This window comes from Rhinolophus hipposideros (genome assembly GCF_964194185.1).
Source record: "Rhinolophus hipposideros genome assembly, chromosome: 9".
NCBI lineage: Eukaryota > Metazoa > Chordata > Mammalia > Chiroptera > Rhinolophidae > Rhinolophus > Rhinolophus hipposideros.
Genome location: NC_138055.1, coordinates 21,387,932 through 21,400,218, shown reverse-complemented (window position 1 = coordinate 21,400,218; position 12,287 = coordinate 21,387,932). Strand labels below are relative to the sequence as shown.

At 36.2% G+C, this 12,287-nt stretch overlaps 1 protein-coding gene across 1 annotated transcript in view; it reads left to right on the top strand.

Annotated features, from left to right (window-relative positions):
• The window catches only part of CFAP54 (cilia and flagella associated protein 54), a 249,277-nt gene that overhangs the window by 93,181 nt on the left and 143,809 nt on the right, over positions 1-12,287 (top strand). Inside the window, exons 27-28 of the mRNA XM_081060278.1 lie at positions 9,683-9,811; positions 11,496-11,610. Of these exons, the coding sequence (XP_080916404.1) occupies positions 9,683-9,811; positions 11,496-11,610 (244 nt within the window). The remainder of the gene's footprint in view (positions 1-9,682; positions 9,812-11,495; positions 11,611-12,287) is intronic.

Below are 12,287 nucleotides of genomic sequence, written 5' to 3'. Positions count from 1 at the left end.
AAGGGCCGTATCTGCCTGCCTGTTTTATGTGATCCTCACAGGACCTTTCTGATTGGGCCAGGGTTCTGGAAGGTTACTGCATATGTGGCCTGATTTGATCCACCACTATTGTTGGGACTTAAGTTTGATTCTGTGGAGGTCTGGTAACAGAGAGGCCTCCAGCCTGTATCTAAGCAAAGAGGTCACGAATTGCTGAGTCTTCATGGCCTGACCTGAGAAGCAGAAAATCATATTCCTCTGGTTTGCCACTGTCGAAGAGACTTTTGTGACCTGGCTTGTGTAGATGCTGAGGGAACATAAGCCATTAGCAAGAAGAGAAAAGTAATAACTCACTGAAGAGGACTCAGATCCCCCAGGAGGGGAAGAGCAGACTGACACTAAAATAATTGTGTTATTTACTCTCACCATGTTGGAAAAGACCAGAGATGATTAAAAAAGAAAAAAAAAAAAAGAAAAGAAAGAAAACTTTCAAGGTGATACCATTAAATGATCAAAACACAAAACAAACAAATTTGATTTTTGATTAAGAAATTAAACAGATAAAGGTTATGGTTATGATATTTCTTGAGTCAAATCTGGAAGTTCAGAAATACCTGACAACGTAGAACAGAATTGCCTAGAGATAAATTCAGAAGGCAGATCCAAAATTTGTAACATGAAATAAAAGGAGTTTTGGAGGTAGAAAAGAAACAAATGGAAACGTAATAGAGCCCCTGAGTCCTAGCCAGGATTAACGTAAGAACTCATGTATAGACACACATATTGGTGAAATGCCTGAAGTCCAAGGATAAGGACAAATCTTAAAGTTCTGAGATCCTAATAACAGGTTATTTGCAATGGAAAGAGAATTAATTAGCTTCAAACTTTTTATCAGCAACGCTAGAAGTTAAAATACTGGAGCAACATTTGTAGAATCCTGAGGGTCCAAAAATTAATAACCAGGAAAGATATCATTCACTTGTCAGGACAAAATAAACATTTCAAGAAGTGCAGGCATTTAAAAAGTATTCTTCCTATGTACTTATCTGAGGAAAACACTTGAGGAAATACTCTATCAAATGACAATTGGTTCAGAACAGAAATCCCAAGATAGGGAAAGACAAAAAGGAGAGGAATAATGAGAGCAATGAATCTTGCAATATATGTATTATTAAAATTAAATAGATAATAATGATGTGACTAGGACTTTGTAATATAAATGCTAAGTAGAGATTCTTGAAACAGAAGAATCATTCTTGAAAGGAAAACTTATTAGTAACTTAGAACTAAAGCTTCCTTCTTGTTTGGGGCTGAGGGAAGGGAGAGCAATTAGATAATCTTGGTTCATGCTCATGTTTTTTTTTTAAATGTATATAGTATAAATATAATATAAAATGATTCTTTTCTTTTGATAGAATAAATACATTTAAAGGAATAAATATATTTAAAGGACTCAGAGGAGTATGTAGCCATGAACAGAACTTTAAAACATAGTAGGGTTTCTAAATTGATACAAAGGAAAAATGAACAGAGGAATGACAAGGAGGAAAAGTGGCTAATTCAGCAAAAGGAAGAAGAGGAAAAATAGATAGTATTTAAGATAGAAGGAATAAAATCAAGTATATTAATAACTTTACTCGTGTGAATGAACTCAGGAGACAGACTGGCAGAAGTCACATTCAAATGTATAATATTTCAAGAAACACACATAAAACATAGTGACAAACTCTGGTTGAAAAATAAATGGATAGACAAAGAAAGGTACTGGGAAAATGCAAACAAAAATAAAGGAAGGGTGACAATTTTCATATCTGAAAAAGCAGAATTCATGGCCCAAAACATTAATTAGGACAGAGAGAGGCCTTATACCAGTGTTCCTCATATCTGTTCTGTCTGATCACCCTTCTCTTCTCCTGGATGGCATCTGGTTACTTTTTGGTCTTAGGATAATCTCTTTTTCAAGTACTAATTATCAAGTCTGAATTAAAACAAAACCTGAATTTTTGACAACAGCAAATTAAAGGGTAAAATCAAAATTATATGAAAATGCTACAAAGGCATTTGATAGCACTCAGCAACTTTTCCTAATAAAATTGCTAAATAAGTTAGAAATGGAAGGAAGATATTGAATACAGCGGTCCCCCCTTACCTGCGGGAGATACACTCCAAGACCCCCCCAGTGGATGCTTGAAACTGTGGATAGTAGTGAACCCTACATGTATACTACGTTTTTTTAAATTTTTCCCCCCATACATTCATACCTATGATAAAATTTAATTTATAAATTAGGTACAGTAAGAGATTAACAACAATAACAAAATAGAACAATTATAACAATATACTCTAATAAAAGTTCTATGAATGTAGCCTCTCTCTCTCAAAATATCTTATTGTATTGTACTCATCCTTCTTGTGATGATGTGGCATGATAAAATGAGATAAATGAGGTGAATGATGTGTTAGGCTACTACTGACCTTCTGACAATACGTCAGAAGGAGGATTATCTGCTTGGAGTCATCCTGGATCAGTGAGCCATGGCCCTGTCAATGGTTGGATGTCAGCAGCAGATGATGTCGGTGGTTGGGGGAATTGAATATTTTTGCATTGAGGTTGACCATGATAACTAAAACCACGGAAAGTGAAACCTCAGATAAGGGGGAACTACTGTAATGATAAAGACATTTAAAAAATTTCACAGCAGATATCATACTAAATGGCACATTTCTGAAGCCATTTCCTTAAAGAACAGGCATAGGAGATGCTGACTTTTAATAGCGATTCATTATTTGAAAAGATTCTGTCTCATGCAATAGGTTAAGAATATGAAATAATTTTATAATATTAGAAAACAATAATTTATCTGTAATTGTAGAGGTCTCAAAACCCGTGAGAATCTAGTGAAAAATTACTAGAATTAAAAAGAGAATTTATAAAGTGATTATATGTAAAACACGAACTAAGTTTTTTGTGTGTTTTGTTTTTGTTTTTGTTTTGTTTTAATACTAGCAGTAGCCAGTTAGAAATGGAGAGGGGAAAATATATCATTTATAATACACAATATTTTAAATTTAACAAAATGTTAAAGGACCTAAATTAAATAACTGTGAAATCTTACTGAAGGACACAAAATAAGATCTGAACATATGGCAGGCAACACCAGGTTCCTGAATAAGAAGACTTACTGTCATAGAAATATAAATCCTTCCTAAAATAATATTTAACTGCAATGCAGTTCACAGTAAGTTCTCAATGCAGTAAGAATCCCAATGGGGTTTCTTTGAAACTGATTAGAATAATTCAAAAGTTCTTGATATTAACATTTACCATAAGGCCACTTCAACAAAAATGGTGTTAACAGAGTAATGGGCAAAAATAGTTCAGTGGAAGAGAATAGGGAGTCTAGAAATAGCCAGACCCAGGTCTACAGAAGGACTTAACATATGACAAAAGTATTTGGATCCACTGAGAAAAAGATAATTTATTATAGTAGTTTATTTAATAAATAGTACAACTAACAATTCATCTGAAGATAAACAAAGCCAGAGTTCTACCTCACATATAAACAAAAGAAAGTCCCAATGGACACAAGGATGACTAGCCTTGAAGTCAGGGGAGACCCTTCTCAACAGGGCACAACATTAAAAAGATACACAAAAAGAGAGATAAATATGAGTAAATGACATGAGGAGCTATTGAAGGGTTTCAAACAGGGAATTATATAATGAAGTTTGCATTTTAGAAAAAAAGAAATCGTTCTGGTTATGCAACAGCTAGTAATTAGTTGGGGCTAAGACCTGAGACAGGGAATTAGTTAGAAGGTGAGAGATGATAAACTAAACCAGTGTAGAAAAGTGGGAGAGAGAATTGAAAAGATTCAAGAGTGATTTGTAAGACAGAATTCAGAACCTGGAAATCTATTGAGTATAGGGGGAATAAAGGTGGGAGAAGAAAGGGTTGACAGTAATTCAGTTATCTGTCCTGAGCAGAGGGATGAATGCAATGCTATGTATTGAACCCTGGTTGGGGAGTAGTTTTGTGTGGGAAAGGGAGAATAGATAATGAGTTTTGAACACATTGAATTTTGGGCCCATAGGATATTCAAAGAGGTGTCCATTATATATTTGGACCTACAGGTTTAGAGTTCAGGAGAGGTCAATATGTATAAAGACAAAGGAATCATTAGTATATAGACTTAGTGAGGCAATGAAACAGATAATATCACCTGCGGACAGTGTGTAGAGTAGAAGGGAAGAGAACTACCATGTTTCCCGGAAAATAAGACCTAGCCGGACCATCAGCTCTAATGCGTCTTTTGGAGCAAAAATTAATACAAGACCCAGTTTTATTTTATTATAATATAAGACCGGGTCTATGATATAATATAATATAATATAGTATAGTATAGTATAGTAATGTAATATAATATACCGGGTCTTATATTAATTTTTGCTCCAAAAGACGCATTAGAGCTGATGGTCTGGCTAGGTCTTAATTTTGAAACAGTATCTAAGAATCTCGAGGGTGCACTTACTCTAAGGGGCCAGTCCTGCTTCTGCTTGGAAAGAGGAAATATTGGAGAGTCCATTAGTACAAATCTCTTTTGTCCTTCCTAACCCTTCCCCAACCTTGAGAATCTTCCTGCTGCTATTAGTTCTGTCATTGTCACATGGTGTAACCATTCAGAAAGGAGGAGTTTCACACAATCCAAAGCATCTCTTTTCATTTCCACTGAATCACACACATTAATTAGTGTTCTGCTAAGCTAAAAGTGCACTTTCCAAGGCTACTTTTCTTCAGAATATATTCATCTGCTTGACCTTTCCCCGCAAACCTTTCGGTCAATGAGTATTTAGGAGAAGGTGTCTTTTTCAAGTAAGAGAAGGCCAGGTTACACTCTCCTTTCAGGGCACTGAACAACTACTCATTTTACATTTAAATAACTAATAGGGTCTACTGTAGTGTTTCTTCCAGAACAAAGAAATTCTAATTCAAGGCAGTTTGTTGCTTGCAGTTTGCCAATAGCAACTTTTCCTGCTAAAAATCAACCATCCAATGAATCAACCAGACAAGTAGCCATAAAACCAATTCTCTGCTTATCCAGGTACTCCACAACATGTGCCTATTAATGGGGAGGAGCCAGAAGAGGGAAAGGATGAGTATATAGGAGAGGAGGGGTGACTACTAGAACAAGGTCCCTGAGAAGGCAGGGATGAGCACATAGGAGAGGAGTTAGTCTGGACAAGAGAGGCTCACCTCTCCCTTCTAATAAGAGGACAAGATGGCAGGTGAATGTGTGGGTAGGTTTGTGGAAAGGAAGCAAGGTCATTTGCTGAGAGTGAGAAGGTGAAGAGTAAGGGTGGGTTTCAGATATTTGAGAAGAATGGCAGAGTTGGTGACAGCCCCTGTGGGAGACAGGAGAGAGTGCTGTCTTAGAATAGAGTTTCCAGCCAGCATGTGGGGCCCAGTGGAGGCTGAAGTCCTGGGATGCCTCCGTTTTTGGCCTCCTGAGATTTTTCTCCCGTAGCACAAAATAGCTTGGGGCTGGCTCTGCATTTCCTAATATGCTATCCGTGACTCTACTCCCCATTTGAGGAATTATATTGAGATCCAAGTGATGTTATTGTACAAATGACTCAGAATGTATTCTGGACATTTTAAAAAAGTATGTATTAGTATCAAGATTTTGCTATGAGAGCCGGTTCTGTCCCAAATTGATATGCTGAAACATTTCAGAAGTTTCCTCCAGCATGACCCGCAGTCTCAGAACCTTGGACTAGCCCTGAACCCCAGATTTGGGTGCTCACTTCATATAAACACATTTAAAAAAATATTTTATTAAAATGTAGCTAACACACAATATTATATTAGTTTCAGGTGTATACGATAGTTTTTCAACATTTATATACCTAAAGAAGTGATCACCATGATAAGTCCAGCAACCATCTGACACTGTACTATGCTATCACAGTATTAATGACTATATTCCCCATCCTGTACATTAATTACATCCCCATGACTTGTTTTATACCTGGAATTTGAAGCTCTTATTCCCCTTCACCTTCCTCCCCGCTTTTTAAATTTTTCAATTACAGTTGACATTCAATATTATTTTATATTAATTTCAGGTGTACTGCATAGTGGTTAGACATTTATATAATTTAAGAAGTGATCCCCCTGACTAGTTTAGTACCCACTGGCACTGTACATGGTTATTACCATATTACTGACTATATTCCCTATGCTTTACTTTACATCCCCATGACTATTCTGTAACTATCAATTTTTACTTGTTAATGCCTTCACCTTTTCACTCTGTCCCCCAAGCCCCCATCTATCACCCCAATAAATCTAATACACACCTGACACCATACATAGTTATTACAATATTATCGACTATATTGCTTATACTATACCCTATATCCCCATGACTATTGTGTAACAACAAATTTATACTTCTTAATTCCTTCCTTTTCACCTGCCTCCAAGCCCGCACATCTGGCAACCATCAAAATGTGGTTGTTTTAAAGTCTATTTTGTCTAATATAAGTATTGCTATCTCAGCTTTTTTTGTTTTTGTTTCCATTTTCATGAAATATCTTTTTTCTCATCCCTTCACTTTTAGTCTGTGTGTGTCTTTTGATATGAAGTGAGTCTCTTGTAGACAGCATATGTAAGGGTTTTGTTTTCTTATCCATTCAGCCACCCTATCTTTTGATTGGGTTATAGGGTATAGCATAAGGAATATAGTCAATAATATTGTAATAAATATGTATGGTGTCAGATGTGTACTTGATTTATTGGGGTGATAGACGGGGACTTGGGGGACAGAGTGAAAAGGTGACGGCATTAAGAAGTAAAAATTGGTAGTTACAGAATAGTCATGAGGATGTAAAGTAAAGCATAGGGAATATAGTCAATAATATGATAATAGCTATGTATAGTGCCAGTGGGTACTTTTTCATTTACATTGAAAGTAATTATTGATAGATATGTAGTTGTTGTCTTTTTATTAATATATATATATTTTTTGTTTTAAAGAAGTCCCTCTAACATTCCTGGTTTGGTGGTGAGGAACTCCTTTAGTTTTTTCTTGTCTGGGAAGCTCTTTATCTGTGATTTGATTCTAAATGTTAGTTTTGCTCGTTAGCGTAATCTTGGTTGTAGGTCCTTGCTTTTCATCACTTTGAATATTTCTTGCCAATCCCTCTGGCCAGCAAAGTTTCTGTTGAGAAATCAATTGACAGCCTTACGGGGGCTCCTGTTTGGTTAACTAACTGCTTTTCTCTTGCTGCTTTTAAGATTCTCTCTTTGTCTTTAACTTTTGGCATTTTAATTATGATGTGTCTTGGTGTGGGCCTCTGAGTTAATCTTCTTTGGGACTCTCTGTGCTTCCTAGGCTTGTATATCTATTTCCTTCGCCAAGTTAGAGAAGTTTTCAGTCATTATTTCTTCAAATAGGTTTTTCAATCCCTTGCTTTCTCTCTTCTCCTTCTGGTGCCCCTATGATGCAAATGTTGGTACACTTGATATTGTCCCAGAGACCCCTTAAACTATCCTCATTTTTTTGGGAATACTTTTTCTTTTTGCTGTTCTGATTGGGTGTTCCCTACTACCTTAACTTCTAAAGCACTGTTCAGTCCTTTGCTTTATCTAATCTACTATTGATTTACTGTAATGTATTCTTCATTTCAGTTATTGTAGTCTTTATTTCTGACTGGTTCTATTTTATATTTTTTATCTCCATTTTTATATTTCCTTTCTCTTTTTTGGAGTTCTCCCTGAGATCATTGAGCATCCTTATAACCAGTGTTTGGAACTCTGCATCTGGTAGACTACTTGTCTCCATTTTGTTTAGATCTTTTTCAGAGTTTTGTTCAGTGTTTACCTACTCCACCATTTTGACCGAAAGTCCTAAACACATTTTTATATGGATTTTCTCTTAAGATAGGTAAAGCCTAGTTAGTCAAATGACTCTGTTTCTTTTCTCTGTTCTGTTAAAAAAAAAAAAAAAAAAAAAAAAAAAAAGGCCATCTTTTCAGATGACTCAGGCTTTCTTCTATAAGTGCAGTAGTTTTTTTCTAAAAGTCGCCAGAATTCCAAACACTGAGAAACATCATCTTAAATGTTCCATCATTTTGCATTGTTAAACAATTATTATGCTAAATGTCTGGCATAGTATTTTTATTTCTGTTCACCATTTGACATGTTAAGTAGAATTGGTTCTCTTTCTTTTGATTGGAACAGTTCTTTATCATTTAATGTTTTCTGCTGACATCTTACAACAGGGGAAATAATTATGTAGTATTCTATGAACCTAGGACTTAAATATGTCAGAAAGCAACGTTGAGTAAAGAACAAACATTAGCTTATTTCTGTTTTTTAGTGACAAAATTTGCTCCCTCTTGTATCAATTTTATAATGAGATTGGACTGTTTTGCCTGGCATTCAAGGCCCTGTATAACAAACCCAATCTACCTTTTCAAACTTTATTTTACCATTTTCCCTCCCACACTCTGTTCCATAGTCAGCATTAGTTTAAAACTATTTCCTTGGTCCCAGGAAATATTTCTAGTTCTTAGCACCTTGTATTAGGTCAGTCTTATCAGGTTTAAGCAGCTACTCACTATTTTTCAGCCACCTTATTACAACCTTTCCCTGCTTGGGAGGTAACAGTTGTTACTTATCTTAAATACTAATTTATTCAACTTAACAGAATACATCTAGAAATAACAAATTCATACCCTCAGAATACTCTCAGAATATTGCCCTGTGGGATTCACAATGACTGTGTCTGCTTCATGTGACCCTTCACTACAGCAGGCTCTATGCAAATCAGATTACTGGTCAGGGACGCTTTCCGAGGCGATGCTAGAGCTCAGGTTTTAATGACCAGGTAGAGTTATATAAATAAGGTGGGGAAGCTATTCTGGGAAATGGCTCAGCCATAGGAAGGCATGGCATTCTGAAACCATGATGAGTGTCAGAATTTGTACTTGGCTAAATATTTTGTAAACTCAAGTACAAGGAGATGAATGGTGAAAAGATTACACTAGAGAGGTAGGTAAAGGTCAGGCTAGAGAAGGCCAAGAATAACAATTAGTAACAAAGATTGTGGATGAGAGTGGCAGAGTGGGCTACTCCCCTTCTTATGATACAGTGTCTGCTTCCCCTAGGGTTCATGGAGAATCTGCCAAAAACAGCTTAACTCTAGTTCAGTTCACTCCCAGAATGCCTTGTATATCATTTACTGATGTAAATGCCAACTATCCCATCCCTGCCATGCCAAAACACCATGTGGTCAGCAATTGTGCCATTTCACATAGAAAGCAACTGAAGACAAGTGGTAGTAGTTATGTGGTCTTTAAAAATGATTTTATTTTAACATGAATCTTTTAAGTGGAAATATTTTCTTAGTTAACTTAGTATGCCAAAACGTGTGTGGCTATATGTCCCAGAGATATGGGGAATTCATTATTGATGAGATTTCTGTTATTTGTCCTTTATTCAGAGTAGTGGAATCATGCGGTTTCATTTCTTAGGAAATATGATCTGGGGGTAAGCTTCCAATTTCCTTAACAGAAACAGGGGAATTCTTAGATCCAAAACATTAATGGGAGTTTTGAGTTTATGAAAGATGATACAAGACACTTGAGAATAGACAAGAGTTTCCAGCAGAGATAATTAATAAATATTTTAAATTAGATTCTGCGTTCATGGAAGGAATATGACCTGGCAGTAATTATTATAAATTATGGGAAAAAGATGTTGGACATCACGTTAGGATGCCAGTCGCTATTTGGTACTACTGACCAAGAAGAAATACAAGAGGAGGTAATTACTTTTTTTTTCTCATCTTTATGCTTATGTTTAGTTGAGTCTTTCAAGAGGTCATGTAGTATTAGTAAACATGTTAGAAAATGGATTAGTTTTTAATTGGTCATATTTACATAAAGGAAAAATAATACATAGTGAATAGCGCTTCTTTTTCCTTTTTCTTTTAATCGTGATTTTAAAAAATGAAAAGGAATCCATGCTAGAATACTGAATAGTTCCCTATCACCAGTGCTGCCATCAGTTCGGGGTTGGTTGAAAACTTCCTACACCTAGTTGGACATTGGACTAAAAGCCCTGTGAAGCCTCTCCCAAATCTCTCCCAGATTTTATTATTCTGGGTGGGTCATTGAATGTAGTGAACACTTATCAGAGCTTTTCATTGTATTCAGAATAGATTTCCTAAACTCATGGTCACACCTAAATTGTCTTCTTTGTGAGACTGCTAATGTTTGAGACTACTTTTTAATATCTACCCCTAAGCATGGGTCTTACTAGAACCTGTTTTATTGCCTTTCGTAGAAACTATGTGGTTAAATTTTTTGTATATCACATCTTGAACTGTCGTTTCATTGATCGGGTTTCTGAGGTGCACGAGGAATTACTTGAAGCCCCTTCAGTGACTGCGGTCGGGTAGACACTATTATCCCCCAGCCTGTGTCAGTCGGAATAGCTCTATTTCTTTTGCTACCATATGTTGAGTTTCCAAGTGAGCATTTGTTTGCCACAAAAAGCTTCAAATATTAGCAGTCTTTTACTGGATGGATTTTTTTAGCCGTTAATACTTTTTTTTTTTTTTTGAGGGGGATTGTTTTGTCTGGAGAGAATTTTGATTAAGCTGGAAGCAATATGAGGGTTTTTTTCAACCAAGTGTTGTTCACTCTCAGAGTTCATCAGCCAGTCCTTCATATTACCCAGGTTTTAAGCTCAGGACATGTGCCTGCACAGCACTGTGGTGCAGGACCCCACGCCTTTTTTCTTGGAGCCTCTGGGCCAGCAGAAGGTTGTGATACTTCCTTCTGACAAGCCTGTAGGGACTGAGAAGCTAATTAAGAGGAGTCAGAAATCATTATAGCCACTCAAGGTTGCTTTATGCCTAAAGAGGCTTGGGAGGTTTTTTTGTTTTGTTTTGTTTTTCAGAACAAAAGACATTAACTGGTCAGTTCTTAATGACGGTGGGAAGCCTGCGCACAGACCCACCAATTTTTAATTCACTAATTACTGATCCTGTTACGTTTCAATGAAAGGCAAAGCACAAAAGACAATTAGCTTAGTTGTAAAGAAGCTCCTTCTGAAATAAGGAAAGGGAAAAAAGTAATACATTTCTAAGGGCATGCTGGGAATTTTCTTTTGAGGATTTTTAGAGACATACCCTCAACTGCTTTCAGGAGAGTGTGTGTGTATTGGGGTGCTCTGTAGGAGGGGTGGAAGTTACTGGGAGGAAGGGAGAGAGAAGAAAAGAAGTATTTTGGTCAACTTCCATAAAATACTGCATACTGTGTCTGATGTGTAGTTAGAACACAATGACTGTTAGTAGTAATTATTAATTTGTATTATTTAGCCATGTACCTCATAGTTTTGTTTACTAAGTATGAAAACATAACTTAAAGAATGTTACTTGAAAATGACAACTGTTGAAACATGTTGAAGTACATACTTTCTGACATTTCAACAATGTTTCTAGGGTTCTCCTAAGAAGTTTTCCAAAACTAAGAAGCCACAGCAGATATTGTCACCTGAAAAAATAAATGAACAGCTCGCCTTGTTGGAGACACACCTTCTGAAACTGACAAAGCAATGTAGTCATTTTTTTCTTTCTATGTACTTCTGTTTAACGTTATATTTTTAAAAACAAGAAAATATTTCATTAAAAGCAGTGAGGAGATTATCATTAGGTAAACCCTTTAAGGTTTACACAGTGCTTTTATCTGATGTCATTAATTTTAACAATACTCTGTTAATAAGGGATTGCTAACTCTTTTTTACAGATATGACTCATAAAGTTTAAATAAATTATTTAGGATTACGTAGCTGGCTTTGAGCCTAAATCTTCTGAGTCTAAAACAGGGTTTCTCATCCTTGACGCTGTTTCCAATTTGGGCCAGATAATTCTTTGTTGTGGGGGATTGTCCTAGGCATTGGGGATGTTGAACAGCATCCCTAGTCTCTACCCAGAGATTCATAGCACACCATTTTCCCAGCTCTGACATCCAACTGGGAAGCAAATGTGGCCAAATATGTTGGGGTGGGAGGGCACAAAATTGAGAATCACTGCTCTAAAGGCAAAAATGTAACTGAGAAATAAAGGGACAGCATAAGGGGCTGACGCGTGAGTGATCTGAACCACCACCTACTCACGTGAGAGATTAGTTTAATTTCAGGTCATTGTGCTGTGTAGTAATTTCATAATAGACCAATATGTTAGCACAATGATTGGAATTTTGGAGTTTGCAGTTTGGAAATTTGCTTAAGAAAT